This window comes from Mastomys coucha, unplaced genomic scaffold (assembly GCF_008632895.1).
Source record: "Mastomys coucha isolate ucsf_1 unplaced genomic scaffold, UCSF_Mcou_1 pScaffold1, whole genome shotgun sequence".
Taxonomy (NCBI): domain Eukaryota; kingdom Metazoa; phylum Chordata; class Mammalia; order Rodentia; family Muridae; genus Mastomys; species Mastomys coucha.
Window position 1 is genome coordinate 50869615 of NW_022196891.1, and position 19806 is coordinate 50889420.

Below are 19806 nucleotides of genomic sequence, written 5' to 3' on the forward strand. Positions count from 1 at the left end.
GCATTTGTGTTCTCTTAGGGTCTGTATGACATCTGTCCAGGATCTTCTAGCTTTCATAGTCTCTGGTATGAGAAGTCTGGTGTAATTCTGATAGGCCTGCCTTTATATGTTACTTGACCTTTTTTCATTACTGCTTTTAGTATTCTTTCTTTGTTTTGTGCATTTGGTGCTTTGACTATTATGTGGCGGGAAGAATTTCTTTTCTTGTCCAGTCAATTTGGGATTCTATAGGCTTCTTGTATGTTCACAGGCATCTCTTTCTTTAGGTTAGGGAAGTTTTCTTCTATGATTTTGTTGAAGATACTTACTGGCCTTTTAAGTTGGAGGTCTTCACTCTCTTCTATACCTATTATCCTTAGGTTTGGTCTTCTCATTGTGTCCTGGATTTCCTTGATGTTTTGGGTTAGGGTCTTTTTGTTTTTTGCATTTTCTTTGACTGTTCTCTCAATGTTGTCTATGTTATCTTCTGCCCCTGAGATTCTCTCTTCTATCTCTTGTATTCTGTTAGTGATGCTTGCATCTATGTTTCCTGACTTCTTTCCTAAGATTTCTAATTCCAGAGTTGTCTCTTTTTGTGATTTCTTTATTATTTTGACTTCCATTTTTAGGTCCTGGATGGTTTTACTCAATTCCTTCACCTGTTCGTTTGTGTTTTCTTGCAATTCCTTAAGGGATTTTTGAGTTTGTTCTTTAAGTGCTTCTATTTGCTTACTTGTGATCTCCTGTAATTCTTTATGGGATTTTTTTTTGTTTCCTCTTTAAGGACTTGTACCTCTTTACCTGTATTCTCCTGTATTTCTTTAAGGGAGTTATTCATGTCCTTCTTAAGTTTCTCTATCAGCATTGTGAGATATCATTTTAGATCCAATTCTTGCTTTTCCGGTGTTTTGTGATATCCAGGAATTGCTGCAGTGGGAGTACTAGGTTCTGATGAAGCCACGTAGTCTTCATTTCTGTTGGTAGGATTCTTGCATTTGCCTTTTGCCATCTCTAGATTTTTGGTGTTAGATGCTCTTAGTGTCTCTGACTAGAGCTTGTCCTGTCCCTGCCTCCCTGCAAGTCCCCTGAGACTCATGGGGCCTGTGCCTCCTGGCTGGCTGCTCCCATCTTAGAAACTCATCGGAGAGAAAATGGCCGTTCTCACCTGAGTCTCTAGGTTAAGGCGCTACCTGGAGGTTGGCTCTCCACTTGCAGGGAAGGGGCAGAGAGGGTCGCTGATCCACCTCTGCCACTCGGAAGCTGAGAGGATCCTGTCCCTGCTGCCCTGCAACTCCCCTGTGACTCGTGGGGCCTGTGCCTCCTGGCTGGCTGCTCCTGTCTTAGAGACTCACTGGAGCCTCCTGACTTTTTTTAATAGACATAAAATAAGTCTAGTTACTCTAAGTCGAAGGCCACTGCTTAGGTGCTTTGGTTAAAAAAAAAAATGTCATGGAATCTATTAGTTGTCAAGTTTTGATCAAAATTCAGGGAAGAACAACTGTTCCCATGCATGGAACGTTGCAGGAATGTTTACCATAGGATGAGAATGTGACAAAGAACAGGAAGTGCTACATGAGAACGTCACTTGCCTGCTCAGCTCAACAGCTCCATCACCTGCCTCATAGTCAAGATTTACTCAGACAATGGATGGAAGTAAGTCCCTGTACAAATGGAGCTGAGAGTAATAGCACCTCACTTCCTGTGGTACTCAGTGACACATCTGTCCTTCTGTCTACCTGTCCATCCATCTACCCATCCACCCATCTACCCATCCATCCATCCATCCATCCATCCATCCATCTACCCATCTATCCATCCACCCATCCATCTATCCATCCACCCATCCATCCATCTACCCATCCATCCATCCACCCATCCATCCATCTACCCATCCATCCACCCATCCATCCATCTACCCATCCATCCACCCATCCATCCATCTACCCATCCATCCATCCATCCATCCATCCATCATCCATCCATCCATCCATCCATCCACCCACCTACCCACCCACCCATCCATCTATCTATCCATCCATCCATCCACCCACCCACCCACCCACCCATCTATCTATCCATCCATCCATCCATCCATCCATCCATCCATCTATCCATCCATCCATCATGAGATTTCTTAATAACTCAGAGCCAGGATTTGTACAAGGCTATGGAACTGTAGAGTAATATCTTAAGCCCAGGTCAGGTGACCTAATCCACAAACTCGTAGGCTCCTAGTCTCATGGAGGGCATGGGGAGGAGGGGCTGTCTCTCACATTCTGTCCACATCTTACCTGCTATGGTCTGGTCTTGCTCTGTCTGGGCTGCCCCATTCTCCTTCTTGATCTTTCCACATGGTGCGAGGACATTTCATTTCTCACCAAAAGGGTTCTGTCAGTTCTGGGAGGCTGATAAGGAATCATCCATCTCTGTTTTGGTCTTGGCTTGATGATTTTTTTTCTTTTTTGTTGTAGGATATTTTTGGTCTAAAAGAAGAGATGTAAGGGGGAACAAGATGAGGCTGGGAAGATAGTTTAGTTGGCAAAGTCTTTGGTGCACAAGCATGAAGACCCAAGTTTGGGTTCTGAGCATCCATGTCAAAAGCTAGGTATGACAGTGGGTGTTGTAAATCCCAGCGCTGGGAGGCAGAAACAGGATAACCCCTAAGATTCACTGACCAGCTGGTTTAGCTGGACTGATGATCTCCAAGTTCAGCGAAAGAAGTTGGTTTAAAAAGGTAAGGTAGAAAGTGACTGGGGAAGGCACCCAGTGACCTCTGGCCTCCACATGCACACCCACAAATGTGTATGCACATCTGTGCACATGTGCATACATACATGAAAATATACACAGGCATCAGAGAGAGACAGAGACAGAGATAAACACACAGAGAGATGCCATTACATAAAATTAACTAAAATTACAGAAAATGCTGGCATGTTGCCATTTTCTCTAGAAGTGAGGAGGACCAGAATGAAAGTAAGTTGAAATGCCTCTCCTAAATGGAGTGAGCAAAGACCCCAACAGAGAGAACCCCTAGACTGCTGGGTCTTCAGGTATACTGAGCTTCATTTGGGCTACATGCAGGCAATGTCAGAACATGGAGCTCAATCCTGTCAGCTATCATGTATATAAACAGAATATCTCTGAGCCAAGAATTTCTAGCTCGCACCTACTTCAGAATAGAAGACCCCAAATGCACAGAGAGGCGGCAAGTTGACTTGGCTAGGTAAGGTTGCTAGGTGAAGCAAGTTCGATCCAAAGGAGTCAGAATGCACAGCATACTCCACATCCTGGCAAAACAAAGACCCGTTACCCTCTGCTCGTCCTGCACTCTTACAAGGGTCAGCTCCTGAAGAGATCAATTTTTGGCTTCTTATGTACATTTATTTCTAGACTAGATTATTTTCTTTACATTTGAGAAAAGATTTTTATTTAACAGATTATATATTACATTTTTGAGTTGTGTTCTATAGGAAAAACCAAAAGCACAAGAATGATACGTTTGATGCTTGGAGGTGGGTGTTGAGCTGGGGGTGGGTGCATGAGGGAGGTGGATGTGTAGGGGGAGCAACCTCTCAGAGGTAAAGGGGAGGGGAATAGAATAAAGAACTCTGGGAGAGGGGACAGGAAAGGGGAGCAACATTTGGAATGTAAATAAGTAAAATAATTAGAAAAAAAGAGTTCCACTCCCTGGTGATTAAGCATGCAAATATATGAGCCCATGGGGGGCATTCTTATTCAAATAACCACACTGTGGAATATGGTTTGGCTGTACTTTGCTTTTCTGAACACCAAGTGGTACCTTGTTGTAATAGCATTGTAACATGAGTTGCTCCTATACTGACATTTTAGTTGCTTAAAAAAAATATACTGATATTCTTGGAAATGAAAAAAATGTTTATGAACAAGTGAAATTAGACATATTTTTATCTAAAATTTTAAAGATTCTTCTCCTTCTTCTTCCTCTTCTTTTTGAGTCTGGATCTCTCTATGTAGCCCTGGATGGTCTGGAACTCACCATGTACACCAGGTTGGTTTTGAACTCACCGAGATCTGCCTGCCTCTGCTTCCCCAAATGCTAGGGTTAAATACATGCATTGTCATGCTTAATCCTATTTTACTCTTCTTAACTGTGCATATCTGTGTATGCACATGCTATGTGAGAAAACGTGCCTTCAGAGACGAGGAGTGTCAGATGATCTGGCAGCTGGAGTTATAGCATTTGTGAGTCACCTGGTGTGGGTGCTAGGAATTGAACTAGGGTCCTCTGCAAGAGCAGTACAGGCTCTTAATCACCAAGTCATCTCTCTAGTCCAGTAATAGTTCTTATTTTATAGCTATAAGGATCTAAATTTAAAGATCTCTTCAGTCAGTATAAATACATATTTTTCATAAAATAGTTAATGGCCACATATCTATCTAAATATTGATTTAAATCAAACAGTTTCTGTTGGGTTTGAGATTTATTATTAGTATAGAGAGGGTGCATTGCATTAACTGCTTCTTTTGCAGTAAGAAAATATTGCTGCAAAGTTGCCTGCTTTCACATTCCAGGGAAGGGGCTGCTAGGTAGGGGAAGATGAACTCTGGTGATATAGGGGTGTCCAGAAGACCGGGCTTATGCGATTCATATTTCTTTTTCTTAGAAGAGTTTTCATTTCATATAGAGGCTGTGTACAATGCTAGCCACATAGAGCCATGGAAGTAAAGATCATACAACAGGAACACTCGAATCACAATCATCCTGACATTTCATGCCTTAGAGAAGCAGAAAGCAGCAGCCCAACTTCTTCCCCAAATACAAGCTAAGAACTGGGAAAGAATGGGAGGCCTACTGGGAGATGCTGGTGAGAACAAAGGCAGCTTGGGTGCTTGGGAGGGAAGATGATTCTTTGAGGTGGAAGATGGGGAAGAAAAGTCATATCCTCTGCTCTCAATAAGGGAGGCAAGGACCAGAAAACTCATTGCAGTCAGTAATGAGGAGCATAGTGGTGGGAGTCTACAGAAAGCAAGAAACACAGGATGGAGATGCTGTTCAAATCAGCAGGTAGATTCTGCAAAAGGAGAAAGCATTTTGTGGTCTCTTAGAAAAGATTTTGCATGATGCTTGAAATGAACAGAGAAGGGGGGTGCTTCAGCATCTTCTTCAAGAGGCTACAAAGGACTCAACAAGACATGATTATTCAAGTGAGAGCTGTGCACAAAGCCTGGAGGGGAGTCAGGAGAACGTCTTGCACATCTCTACTCCTCACAAGCTGTACAGCCTTGAGCAACTCATTTCCACCAGAGGAGCTTAGTCTCTTTATAATTAATAAGAGAATGGGCCAATGTGGACTCAGAACCACTCTCTAGTTGGCCAGGGAGCTTTTGCAATCAGTGAATCTCCAACTCACAGTTTGGGAGTGAATTTGTCACTATATCCCGGGGGTTTTGAGGTCGAAACCACTCGACACCTCTGAGCAAGCTGAACCTTAAGACAGTATGGTCACCTGGGAAGGAAGAAGAAAGCACATTAAAAGTCTGTGACATCACCCAAAGACAAAACAAAAATTTTTTCTCAAGTAAGGGCAAAAGCTGCTGTCAAACATCCCCAGGTTATAGAATGTCAGCGACGGAGCATTAGTGCTGGCCTAACCTTTGTATCTGTGATCAGGGGTCTGGGGTTGACAATGGGAAGCAGAGCTCAGGATTCCTCAGCCCATGGGACTCTTCAGGCTTGGGGCCCTGACCCCATAATTCAGAATCTCTTGCTCCTCTTTTCTTTATGTTGCTACCAAATAAGCCTTTGGGGTTTATTTCTATGGAATCCTGTTCTAGGAAATATAGCAAAGATGTGGAGCTCTTTGGTCATCACTAAGGCATGTGGTCTCAGGAGAAGAATTCTTTGCTTGCCCTACCTATCACTCCTTTTTTTTTTTTTTTTCATTTTCTATCTCAGTCTCCACTGTCTCCCATAGTTAATCTTTGTTGTCAATTTGATTGGGTATTTCTGTGACGGTGTTTCCAGAGATGCTTAGTCCATGAGACCCACAGGCTAGGGTCCTGGGCTGAATAAAAATGAGGAAGTGAGTTGAGAGTGAGCGTTCATCTCCCTCTGTTTCTTGTTGAGCACACAGTGTGACTAGCTTCCAGCAGAAGAAGGGTTGTGTCTTCTTGAAATGTACGTGAAAACAAACCCTTCTTTTAAGTTGCTTATTGCCGGGTATGTGGTCACAGATGTCGTAGTGGCTTTTCCTTTTGCTCTGGTAAAATACGTAGACAAACTTAACTCAAGGGAGAAGGGGCTTAGACAAAAAAAGTAGGAGTCTATCACAGCAGGGAAGTTAAGGTGGCAGGAACCGGAAGCAGCTGGTCAGGATGCATCCACAATTAGAAAATAGTGTGAGGTGAATGATGTTGCCCAAGTCCACTTCTCCATTTATACAGTCGAGGATCTCAGTCAGGAAATGGTGCCACTTCAGTGCTTGGATATTTCCCCTTCAATTAATATAATCAAGACGATCTTCCACACCCATGATGAGAGGCTTGTCTCTCAGGTGATACAAGATTCTGCCAAGTTGACAATTTGTACTGATAATCATGCTCCACCCACTGTCAAATTGACATTCAAACATACCATTTTTAAAAATTATGATTTCATTTATTAATGTGTGTGTGCATACATGTATGCAAGTGTATGAATGTATCTGTGTATGTATATGCCACGGCACACTTGTAGAGGTCAAAGAACAACTTGCTGAAATCCTTCTACTATGTGGATTCCAGGGATCAAACTCAGGTTGCCAGACATATTTACCAACTGAACCATCTCTTTGGCCTCAAGAACATCACTCTTAAGTCATAACCTATCCCTTGTTGCCATTGGCCCATGACCATCTTGTAGTATAAATGCATTTGGCTCAACATCAAAAGTCCTCATAGTCATTAAAATTTCCAAACTTTAGAAGTCCAAAGTCCTAACTGTTGAGCTTCTATAAAAAGACAAACAAACAAACAAACAACAATAACAAAAACAGGGGCCAGAGATATGGCTTTCCAGTTAAGAACACTCTTAACTCTTGCAGAGGACCTGGTTCAGTTCCTAGCACCCACATGGTGGCTCACAACCATTTGTAACTCAAGTTCCAGAGGCTCTGAGACCCTTTTCTCTCCTCCTTGGGCAAAACATTCATTTGCATAAAGTAAATAAAGTTTAAAAATTCCTCTAAAGTAAAAAAAAATACATACTCACAACATATAATAACACACAGTAAATATTCCTTCTTTGAAACTGAAGAGTCAGATGGGCATGGTAGCCACAGTTTTAGGGAGGCTGAAGGATCTCTGAGTTCAAGGCTAGCTTGGCCTACATAGTAAGTTGCAGGATAGCCAGGACTGACAGAAACTTTGCCTTGTAAAGCAAAAACAAGACCAAAGCCAAGCAAAGCTGAAGAATTAGGGCATAACAAGGAGTGATTAGACCAAATCCAGCCCAAAATCCAGCAGGGAAAACATCAAACCCTGCAATTCTATATTTAGTATCTAGGGCTTGTGATAAATTTGACTGGGCTCCAAAGAGTTTAGGCAGGCCCACCACTTCCACTGTGCATATGCAGGGCACATAACCTCCCTCTTGGGCCAGCTGTACTCTCCTACGGTTCTCCTGGACATCCTGCAGTTCTGGCATCCAGGATCCTAGAGTCTCTACTGCAAATTAAGTTCCACCTTCATATCCACATAGTAATTTCTCAATGCCTCTTTGTAGTAACTCTCACAGTGAAACACTTTGACTGGCTGTAGCTGTTTTCCAAAACAGAGGAATAAAACTACATGTTCCTCTTAACATTGTGTCTTCCATGCCTCCAAAGTTATTGCTATTTGGATGACACTGTCTGGTCCCCTGGGAACATGGCTGCATTGACTTCTGCTCTCAAACAAATCTGTACCCTCACAAGTCAGAGCTTTTGATATGTGAGGCTCTGTCCTCAGGATACCTTTCCTACTGTCTCAGTGTACCTCTCCTTGGTCCCTCCAGTCTCTTTAACAATTGAAGCTGCTTTCTAAGCACCAGTCTGAACTGTAGGGGGTTGGTCTGGTGCTGCTTGTACTTAAGTGCCGAATACTGGCTCCTAAGAATAATGGTTACCTTGGAGGAGCAGATCCACACTGTACACCAAGTGATGCTATGCAAATCTTGCTCCCCAAGGTTTAACTGGTCAAAGGTGGGACTAGAGGATTGAGTAGGAGGTCTCAGGAGAGACCAAAGGAAAGAAGAAAAGATGTGGAGAGTGGAAGATCCACCATAAGAGGAGATGAACCATGAGCACATGGCCAGGAACAACAAATAACAAGGGACATATGGCTGAGAGGTAAGTTAGAATAGCTCTAAATCTGCCCAATCTAGGCTTACAGCTTGTAAGTAAAATACCTGGAGCGTGTGCCTTTTATATAGACTAGCTGGATTTTAATTCCTATTACACTAAACATTCTCCCATCTTGAAACATCCTCTGCCAGACAAACTAGTCCACTGTCTTTAAATCCAACTTCACTCAAATTCCCAGGACAAGGGTAGAATGAAGTTGTACTCTTAGTCAAAGTATCATGCAAATGGCCTCTAGTCCAGTTCCTGATAGAGTCTTTACTCCTTTCTGACGAAGTCTAATAAACTGGGCCTCCACTCTCTGCTGCACCCTCAAATCACATTTGCGAAAGCTTTTCCTTATTAGGGCTTTTTAGGGGCAGGAGACTCATTGTTGGCCCTTTTTCTTTCATGAGTTGCCTGCTTAGTTTTGTGGGTTTTGGCCATAAGGGCACTCCCCTCTTTATCTGAGTGCAGACCAGGCCTCCCCTTGGTCTTCTTTTCTCTTCCAGCACAAAGCTGCTTAGCTCCAACATTAGATTTCTGGGTGTCAAAATTTTCATGACCAAAAGCAACTTGGGAAGGAAAAGGTCTATTTCATTTTATAGCTTACAATCAGTCCTGAAAGGAATTCAGGGCAGGAACCTAGAGGCAAAAATTGGAGAGGCCATAGAGGGGTGGTGCTTCCTAGCTTGCTTCTCATGGCTTGCTTAGCCTGCTTTCTTATATACACAGGACCACCTGCTTAGGAGTGTCAGGTGTAGTGAGCACTTTGAAATCAATCATTAATCAAGAAAATGCCCTACAGACTTTGACTACAAGCAATTCAATAGATCATTGTCTCAACTGAGGTTTTTTCTTCCTTGATGACTCTAACTTGTGTCAATTTGGAAAAAAATATAATCAGCTGATGACCTTGTGCCAAGAATACACTACTGTGAATGAGAGGGATAATGCGGTAGAATGTGTGTGTGTATGTGTGTGTGTGTGTGTGTGTGTGTGTTACTCTTCAATTGCTGTGATGAAACACCATAACCAAGGTAACTTATAAAAGTGTTTAATTGGGGAATTCAAATCCCAGCAACCACATGGTGGCTTACAACCACCTGTAATGAGATCTGATTCCCTCTTCTGAGGTGTCTGAAGACAACTACAGTGTACTTAATAAATAAATCTTTAAAAAAAGTGTTTAATTTGTTATGGTCTCTGATAGCAAGGTGAAGGAATAGCTGAGAGCTCACATCTTGATCCACTACCATGAGACAAGAGGGCACACTGGGAATGGTGCAAGTCTTTTGAAGGCTCAAAGCCCACTCCCTAGTGACATACCTCCTCCAACAAGATCACACTTGCTAATTCTTCCCAAACAAACAATTCCACCAAGTAGAGACCAAGCACTCAAAAATATGAGCTTATGGGGACCAGTCTCATTCAAACCACTAATACTCCTCCTCCTCCTCTTCCTCCTCCTCCTCCTCTTCCTCTTCCTCCTCTTCCTCCTCACACACACAAATGTTTTATAAATACATATGTTCTATAAATATAGATTAATAATAACTACATCTCATTAATAATCATAGCACCAAAATATACAATACTTTTTATCTTAATTTCTACATTACCCTTACATTTTCATGTATATATGTGTATATGGGTATACATGAAAATTTGTCCATTTATCACTGTGTATCTAGTTTTTATTTTCTCACTTAATAAAATACATACTTCTTGAATGGTAGGGTTGGATGGTGATAGTTGGATGGGGACCTCTTGAACAGCAGTCAAAGAGGTTACTGCTGCCAGGTGCTCAGCACATCCAGCAGGATCCCAGAAGCCCCTGTTAGGTTTGCTCTGAATAGCGCTCCTTGTTGCTAATATCACACATCTACCTTAGCACTAGCACTCTTTATTTCCCTGAGGGCCAAGTTAAGATGATGACCATTATAACAACCACCACCCTTGTGCCATTTAAGTCTTAGAGTTAGCTCTTCAGACCTCTGTTCTCTCTTTACATATCTCTGGCTGGAGAAATGGGGCTGTGGATCTAGGGTGGACTTACCTCCACTCCATGGTGGGTACTTGTATACAGACTTGGGAGGGTTTCTTCCATCCTCAAACTTCTTCCCAATGTACTCTACATAAGAGCGTGTTGCCTTCCAGTTACAAAACCTGTGGGAAGAATGGTTTCCAGTCGCACAGAAGGGTGATGGACATAATGTGGGGTGTCCAACAGAAGGAGAGACATAGTAGGACCAGTCATCCAGACTGTGGGGTGTCCAACAGAAGGAGAGACATAAATAGGACCAGTCATCCAGACTGTGGGGTGTCCAACAGAAGGAGAGACATAGTATGCTGTACTGTATTGAAAGGGCTGCCTGTCTAAGGACATTCTCTTTGTCTAGGCTTGGCTCCAGTGGAGGACTGATTTGAAGTTTGCGGGAGACTCCCTTCTAGCACCACAGTCAATAGAGTCTGTGAAGAAAGCATTATGCCCAGCCTGGATAAGAGGATGTACGTACCTTTTCCAGAAGTACATAATTACAGGGAAGGTGGACATGATAGCCCCATGGAAGATGGTCCGGTCTAGGTGGCCTTCTGTAATGGCAGAGAAGATGATGTCCTTCTGAGATTCAGAGATGTTCACCTACCCATAGGGTGGAAGCATGTCACTGTTGGAGGCTACAGGAAAGGAAAATGACTTCTATTGACCTCTAACATCCCCCAAAATACTACCTCTCCAGAAGGCAGAATTTCCTGTAGTTTTGCTAAGCAAAGCTCACTTTGTGACCCGGAACTTATGAGGTATCCAGTGATTCAATTTTTAGGGATTTATGGGGGAAAGGACCGTCCCTTACCCTCAGCTTTGGAGGAACATCAGAAACCAGGTAAAGCTTCAGAATAATGTTAAGTTTAGACCGCATCAGGATGATGTCATTCTCATTGTATGCTCTGTTGATCTGTAACATGTGAGCTGAACTCACCAGGTCATTAAATCTACAAAAAAAGGTGTATGGAAGAACTCAACAAGAGAAGATAGACACAGGTGCTGGATATGGTGATGAACTCAAACTAATTTCTAGCAAGAGAAGGGCAGTGCTAGTTCTGAGCCAGACTGTGACTTCATTCACTCAATCTCACCTCTTCCATTAGCAACAGATGAGCACAGAACACACATCATGTTCTACACTAGGTTCTCTGTCTAGTACACTTCTTTACTACAATCTCCACCTTCTCTCCTCCATCCCATGGTCTTCTCCTAGTTCTGTAAAAGGTCTCACCTATGACTAATTCAAGAAATTCAGGCTTCTCCTGCTATTTGCCCTTCTGCACTGGCTGGAGGCCAGCCCTGAGATGCAAGTAGACTCCCCTTATGTGGAGCACCAATGGCTTAGACTCAGTGGTGATGGAGACCCACCTGAGCATTATCAAAAGGAGAGTAACAATTGGTTTCATGCTTTTTATTGGTGTCTCTGATTGCTCTCCATCAGTGCTTCTTAGTCTTCCTAATGCTGTGACCCTTTAGTACAGTTCCTCATGTTGTGGGCGACCCTCAGCCATAAAATCATTTTATTGCTATTTCATGTCTGTAATTTTGCTTCTGTAATGTAATATAATGTAACGTAAGTATGTGATATGTAGGATATCTGACATATGACCTCTGTGAAGGCTTCTACCCACTAGTTAAAAACCACTGCTCTACAAAGAATAGTTTGCAGAGAAAAAGCAAGAAACAGAGAGGATAGGGGAGATAGTGGGACTGCAGCAGGAGGAGCTATGTGTTAACTGTTCTCCTCTCTCTCTCTCTCTCTCTCTCTCTCTCTCTCTCTCTCTCTCTCTCTCTCTCTCTCTGTCTCTCCATGTTCCATGACTTCCCTTAATGGTTGCTAAGGGAGCAACCTTATCTCATTAACCCCACTCATCCTTCAAAGGCCAGGCTCTATGTAGGGCACTAGCTTGGACTGGAGACTGTGGGGGACAGACAGCCTGATGATGAGATGTGGACTTAGCTAGCAAGACCCAGGAATCCTCTGGCCTCTGTCTTCTCAGTGCTAGAGTTCCAGATGAGCAGTTTCCTTCCACTCCATCCCGAGGATTTTAGGTCCTCATGCTTAGGAGGCATCTCCCCAGCTCCTGCTGGAAAGTTTTAAGTGTGAAGGCCACAAGAGGGAAAAAGGATGAGAGCTTACCTCTCCATTTCAGAAAAGAAATATATATCATTAACGGCAAAGTTGATAGTGATAACTCTGTGGCCAAATATCCGGCGTTTTACAAGGACCATGTCTCCATTTTCCTGTTCTGCATTCCGGGCACTAGGTAATATTGGGGTATGACGTGCAGACGTGGTGGGTGATGTAGAGAAATCTAACAGAGAAACAACAACAAGGAATTACAGTCTGGTTTGATCAAGTTTCTCTCAGGTCTTAAACTTTTACTGTGGGCTTCACCACCGTGATTAAAACTTCATCGTGTTTTGTGCCTAGTGAAAGTGCCACACCCTATGCAGCCTCTTACTCAGATGTGCATAACTTCTGAAAAAGGCCTCTGCTCAGGTGTGTGACAATATTCAATCAAGAAATAGTTAAACAACAAATTAATTATAAAAGCAATTGAATGTTGAAGGATATTCTCACGACACCTGCCAAATAGAAACAATCACACTGGGGCCATGTTATATCATAAGGCTTCCTGCAGAGGCCGTGAGAACTGTCCACGAAGACGCTGCTTTCCAGATGGGAATGTGGCGCTGATCAATATACACTCAAGGTTTATCACAGAGGAATCAAGGTTTATCATCTAGGAGGAAATGTGAAACCAAAGAGAATGGGAACAGAAAGTTAATATAAAGAATGGAAGTTCTTAAAAGCTCTCACGAGGGCACTGAGATGGACCGATGGGGGTTAGACATATTAGAGAGTTGTTCATACCAGCAGCATGGTGGGAACTCTGAGCAGCCCCAGGCCATGGTGCCACAGGCAGATAGCATGCGGTGGGGCACTTTAAGGATACTTATGGCTAGAGTTTTAAAAATACATCGTGGTCTATGTTGGTGAGACTGTGCAGAATCAGACCCTGATTTATAGCCTCGGTAGAAGTGTAAATTAGTACAACAGTTCTGGAGAATCCAAATTGAACAACAACTTGAAGACTTTTTTTTTTTTTTCATAAAAACTTAGTACATTTGAGTGACTGTTAGAATAACAAGTCCAGAGAGACATGAGCTGTCACTGCCCATCTCTTCGTCATTACGTCAGGTACTTCCCTGTCTCATCTCTAGTCCAAGCATCCTGTTTGAAGTTCCTAGATTGCACTGCCTACTTTCTTGGTCTAGGGTTCCTTGCACACTCTTTTCTCTCCCACTGCACCTGCTTAATTTGCTCACTCCTGAAAACTCAACTTCATGCCATTCTGGTGGAAAAGTTCTCCCCTGGCCATTGCCAGTACTAATTGCTGGTCCGTCTACAAGCATTACTGAAATACTCATCACACTTATATAGTAATAACAATAGATTGGTTAAAAACTATTCTGTCATGAAGTACTGCTAAGCATAGTTCAAAGATGTTCAAGCTGTCACCTCTCTTATTGTCACAACAACTTAGTGAGGTAAGATTAGTTATTATTCCCATTCTATGAATGAAAAAATGGAGGCACGGGGGTCATTCATTCAAGTATAAGTGGTAGACATGATCTGTTATCTGTGGCTTACAGTTTCTGTAGAAAACCTGTAGATCATAAGGGTAGAGCATCATTTTGTACTTTTACCACTGAATTCTCAGCACCAGCTGAAGTGCATACCCGAAAGCATTGGTAATGGTCATGAATGAATTAATGAAGCAGTTGAATAAATCTATATAGTGAACACTTTATGCCAGTCGAAAACTTGGCAGATAGATGTACACTGACAGAAAAGGATGTTCAATCTAAAACAATAAGGAAAATGGTAAGTTATAAATGGAAAATATGGAGATTTTATATAGCTATATAGAGAGACACAGATATGTGTCTCTCTGTATATGATCATAATGTAGGCTTCAAGACATTGGCAATGTTCTGAAGGGTTTGTGTCCTACATGTTCTTGTAATTTTGTTGCCTCTTTATTAACAGCATATACTGATTATATAGCAAGAAAAAAATAAAAGATACTTTTTAGAGACCACAGTAAACAACATAAAGAAACCATTTCACAGAAGGTGAATCGTCTTTGGTAAGACGGCCATGCCATAGTGGATGGCCTCACACCCATAAATATATGAGCAGCAGGAATTGGACATGATGAGCTGTAAAAGCACAAGACAAACACATGACATTGGGATGGGGTAGAGAGGCAGAGAGTATGCCTGAGAGAAATAACAAGAAGCTAATGATCAAAACATATTGTACACATGTATACAATTTTCAAAGGATTAATAAAAATATATATTTAAAATGTGAGGCATCGGAGTGCCCTTACTATTTCCCACACTTGCTGGCTCTTCGAGAAGCACCTCTATCCAGGCAGGCCTCAGAAGGTCTGGTCATCTAGGCTCACCGTGGCTGATGCAGGCCCGACAGAAAGCAAGTAGCTAGAGTTATCGAGAGGGCTGCCCACCGTGTCAGGGAAGTGACTCACTCTCTTTGTTGTTGTACATTTCTAGGTGGATGAAATCTGCTAACTCTTGGCGATTCTTGGCATCAGCTATGAATCTGCGGTAGCTGCAGAAACTCTTGATGAAGGTGATCATTTTTATCCACCCCTTCTTCTGCAGAAGGAAGAAGGCATCCCTTAGCACCTCCTACCGTTCACAAAGAGCCTTCTGTGTGTGTGCCACAAACCTGACATTTGTTACGTTTGGAAATTCTCACGTCTATGAAGGGATGCTTCTGAGCTCCCATTTTAAGGGTGAGGGAACTCAAGTCAGTTTGCCTCAGACTAAGTAGTTGACAATAGAGGAGTCTGGCTCCAATCACGGAGGCTGTGCTCAGAGTCCTTCTACCACACACCCTTTCAGGAGCAGTGAAGGTCAGCATTCAAAAAAGGGAAGGAACAGAGGACAAGTTGCTGCTCACAAGGAGGCAATGATGACTAATCAGATCTTAAAGTATTAAAGAAATAGAGAAAGGTATGAACACATTTTCCTCCTTTGTATAAGCAAACACATTCTGTTCCTGCATTTCTTTAATAGGAGCTGGGCTCATTCCAGAAAATTTAATAAGTTGAGCCAAAAGTTCTCTTTTTGCTGAGAGTGCTCAGGCCTTTATACCAGTCCTTGGAGAGGGAAGGTCAGTGCGAACATGGCTTTAGAGAGGTAGTGGTGAAGTCCTAAACTCAGTGGATTGTAGTGGTGAAGTCCTAAACGCAGTGGATTGGGGCGCTAGAAACTTGTCGGGTAGACGCTGCCTTCTCCATAGATGAGTAATTTGGGTCAATTTACTTGTGTCTCTGTGTAAGACAAAAGCAATAGCCTTCAGGGTTGTAGTGAGCCTTAGGATGTATGCAACCCACGGCAGAAAGTAACAACATTCTGGTTTCCTTTTATCTGACCCAGAAAAGCTGAAATTACAACAAAGCTTGCTGATTCAACAAACACATTCTTTCCAGCATCTAACCATCCAGATCTGGCTCATAAACAGAGAGAGTGGAGAGGGGAAACCCCAGCACATTTTCATGTCTACTGTACTGGGTTTAAATCTTATTTTCAGATATATTTTAACCTGATTTTTGGAGTCTGGTAGAATTGGGCTCAATCTTTTCTACCTAAATGACTCACACTGAATATAAGGTTCCTTAAAGGAGTATGGATTTTTTTTTTTTTCAAACCGCATGAAAAGACTTTCCTGAGCACCATTCCTGTCTCGTCTCCCTTTCTCTCTTTTTACAGGAAAAACGATAAGAGGAGTAATTGTGTTTGGGAGGAGAAATGGGTATACTCAATGCCAGGCATTGTCTTGGTATTTTCTGGTCTGTGGGACACATGTTCCAGGCCTACCCTTTGTCATCCTGCAAGGTGAGGCTTACCTTGCCAGTGACTGGATGTTTAGCCCAGGCTAATCAATCTAATCTTTGTGCAAAAAGATTATCAAAACCATTTGGCCCAATGGCCAGTCCACATCCTTAAAATAAGCATGAGCTGTAGAAACACTGACAGTGTCATCTCTGGAGATCTTGTGCCTCTCACTTAGTTGGGGCCAGAGAGCGGCAGATCAGAAAGGGACTTCCCAGTATGTTTTTCTGAGCCTCAGATTATCCTTTTGTAAAATGGGGCATAAAACACAACTCACACAGCCAAGAATAATTCTTTCTTTCAGTGATATATCAAGTGGCCTAACAGACAATCTTTTGTACAGCTGGCAGTACCTGGACAGTGGCTTTCCTGCCTGTAAAGTCCTCCCCTCTCCCTTCTCACTGACCTGAGAGTCATGTAGGTGTGTTGTTGACTTTGAAGGCTTCCTAGGGATGACCTGTGTTTCAGGAACATCCACATCCATAGGACGTGGTGGGAACAAGTCTTGGTATTCCTTAAACCTACCAGAAAGGAGATAGAGAATATTTAAGAAGATAAAACCATGGTGCCTGAAACATACCAGCCCTGCTCCATGTCAGCTTCCACAGGACTTACAGTGGGAATGGTGGGATACTCCAAAGCTCTCCTCTTACTCTCTCAGTTTTTATATAAAGTCAGCCTATCTATCCTTCTCAATGCTGTATTCTTCCTCATTCTTCCCCACCCTCTGCATGTGTGTGTTGTGTATATATGTGTATGTATATGTGCCTGTGTATATTTTATATGTGTGCGTGTATTTGAGTGTGTGTATATGTGTTTGTATATGCATAAGTAAGTATGTGTGTGTGTTGCAAAGATTTCAAAGGCAGGAGATTTCAAAGTAAGTTTGGTGTTTCTTTTATAGGATGGCTCTGGAAGTATGCTGAGGTCTAGGAGACCATTGCTTAATGTGGCTTTTCAAAGCTAGGAAGCAACTCCACAAGAAGCCCCACCTCCTTTGAGCATGCTCACCATTTTTCTTCCACAGATTTCATGACGTAGCCCTGGAGCAACAGCAATGTGGTGGTGGTGATATGACGCATGTTAGCAATTTCTTTGATAAAAGGAGCATCACACTGCAGTATTTCTTCTAAAGAATGAGAGAAAGGGAGGAAAGGAGGAAAGGAGGGAAGGAGGGAGGGAAGGGGAGAGGAGGGAGGGTGAGTAATTTCTGTCTGTTTGGTGGTTTCATGAGAGAGGCTTATGATCCTCTGTTCTTATTCTGGACTCACTATGAGCTGAGCCTTCTACAACTTGCAAATCTGCAAAGAATATTTCATATGTTATGGGAAACTATTTTTGTAGATAAAATGCTATCTCTCATAGTCCTATTTCAAAGATGAAAGCTTGAAAGAAAATAAAATGTTAAAATAAAATTTAAATTCATTTCTGTAGCTGGGGGGAAGTTTTCCAGTTTAGAGAGAGGCTTGGGAAGAAAGGAGCAAAACAAAATCTTTAGGTACAGAAAGAGAGCCCAAGATATGAAAATCATTGTGGAGCGCACCATGATGTCCTTGTATCCAGAGACAGTGGACCAAGTGTTAATGAGACTTGAGCATGTGGAGCTCACCATGATGTCCTTGTGTCCAGAGACAGTGGACCAAGTGTTAATGAGACTTGAGCATGTGGAGTGCACCATGATGTCCTTGTGTCCAGAGACAGTGGACCAAGTGTTAATGAGACTTGAGCATGTGGAGCTCACCATAATGTCTTTGTGTCCAGAGACAGTGGACCAAGTGTTAATGAGACTTGAGCATGCACTGTGGAGCATCTGGGCACTCCTTACTCTCTGAGGCTCTCCAGAATGATGTATAGAACTCATCTTAAAACTCAGCAAATAAGTATTTCTTATATGTGCTGATGCATAATGATAAAAATAACTCTTACATTCTTAAAAACAAACTTTGAGTGGGCCTCATAGAGTTAAAAATGTACTTCGAGGTCACTTAAGGCTTAGGACTACTACTGTAGTATACTTAACTTTAAGAGAACAATGTAACAACTGACCATCCTTGCCTTAGATTTCCCATGCAATTAATCTTTATAATTGATGCAAATCTTAAATTACGTCCCAAGATGAATGTATGTGCAAGCATATGTTATGATAATCATTTGCTGAGGACAGAAAATAGGAACAAACCAGCTTTACAAAATGAATGACCACAAAAAATGTTGGAGCAATGTATGTATATTGCTTGATAGCATTGGTTTGATATTTGGGTCAGTTGGAATCATCTGGAATCAGTGACTTCATCCCTTATAAGACTTTGTTAGATTTCTGTAAAGTACCCCATTCTTTCTCATATCGTGCTTTCTGTGCTGTTAAGTAAGAGAGCAGAACCCTTTGCCATTGGCACATACAGGAGCACACAAGACACAGGGACAGATTCACAAGACAGCATTCAGGCAGATGCAGGTTTAGACTCATACCACAGACAGAAGATGATGGAAGACTGTCAGGAGCCACCTAGGAGAGGCTAAGACTAACAGATGACTTTCCTGAAATGTCCACCATTTTGCATAGATGGTGGTGGATAAGCTCTGGAGGCAAGACCCTAAGAGACTAATCTCAGGATTGATTCTTGCTATTGATATGTCCTTCCTGTCATTATTAAATTAATGGAGAAATTTCTGGGTATTAGCTTACCCTACTGGACAGATTTTCTGCAGATCAGCGAAGATGCACTGTCTTGTAGTGATGCTAAATAGACAAATAGATGATTTCTTAATTCCTAATGATTCTATAAGAATTCCTAATTTTGTACTAATTCCTAAATTTATACTAATAATTACTGAGCCCTTTATAATAAAGGCTGCAATTAAAGTCCTCTCTGATACAAAAACTGTAATTAGAACTCTGCCAGTCTTCATATGTCACGAGTTAATTGCCCTAGATGGAAAGCAGGCATACAGATTTACAATTTAGGAATACATTCCTTTAGGCCATAAAACCACTAACTAAAGATCGTACAAGGAATGAATGTTTTATTGTAGTTGCCAGGACAGAAGGTAAAATATTGTCTGGGTTTATCTATACAAAAGTTGAACTTTAACTTAAACATAAGAATTATAGTTTAGGATCTGTCTGGGCTGGTGTCCTGAGCAGACCTTGGGCGCAAGCTCCACAGCCAGTCCCACAAAACCCAGAGGAAGCTCTACTCTCAGGCACTCTGACACACCCAGGATCAGAGGTGAGGAGGAACCAACTCTGTCCCAACACTGGGAGTAACTGGGACCAGCGGGACCAGGCACACAGGAACTCTGCCAGTCCAGTGACTCAGGTTCGAGTTCCTTCCGGTCTGTCTGGGTTGGTGTCCTGAGCAGACCTTGAGCGGCAAGCTCTACAGACAGTCCCACAACACACAGACAAAGCCCCACTCCCAGGTGATCTATCAAGCCTAGGATCACAGGATCCCAGAATCACAGGATCAGAGAGACAGCTTGACTCTGAGGAGTTCTGACACAACC

At 42.4% G+C, this 19806-nt stretch overlaps 1 protein-coding gene across 4 annotated transcripts in view; it reads right to left on the minus strand.

Annotated features, from left to right (window-relative positions):
• Rgsl1 (regulator of G protein signaling like 1) overlaps window positions 1–19806 on the minus strand; it is a 70140-nt gene that overhangs the window by 6189 nt on the left and 44145 nt on the right. The window contains exons 13-22 of one of the 4 annotated variants that reach the window (XM_031385010.1): window positions 17311–17428; window positions 16706–16820; window positions 14928–15057; window positions 12506–12680; window positions 11174–11312; window positions 10838–10962; window positions 10378–10487; window positions 5373–5468; window positions 3153–3269; window positions 2435–2462 (exon numbers count right to left, since the gene is read on the minus strand). In XM_031385010.1, coding sequence (XP_031240870.1) covers window positions 3268–3269; window positions 5373–5468; window positions 10378–10487; window positions 10838–10962; window positions 11174–11312; window positions 12506–12680; window positions 14928–15057; window positions 16706–16820; window positions 17311–17428 — 1010 coding nt within the window. In that variant the 3' untranslated portion in view covers window positions 2435–2462; window positions 3153–3267. Of the gene's footprint in view, window positions 1–2270; window positions 2463–3148; window positions 3270–5372; window positions 5469–10377; window positions 10488–10837; window positions 10998–11173; window positions 11313–12505; window positions 12681–14927; window positions 15058–16705; window positions 16821–17310; window positions 17429–19806 lie in introns of those variants that run through there. The other 3 variants (XM_031385015.1, XM_031385009.1, XM_031385019.1) reach the window with 3 other exon arrangements.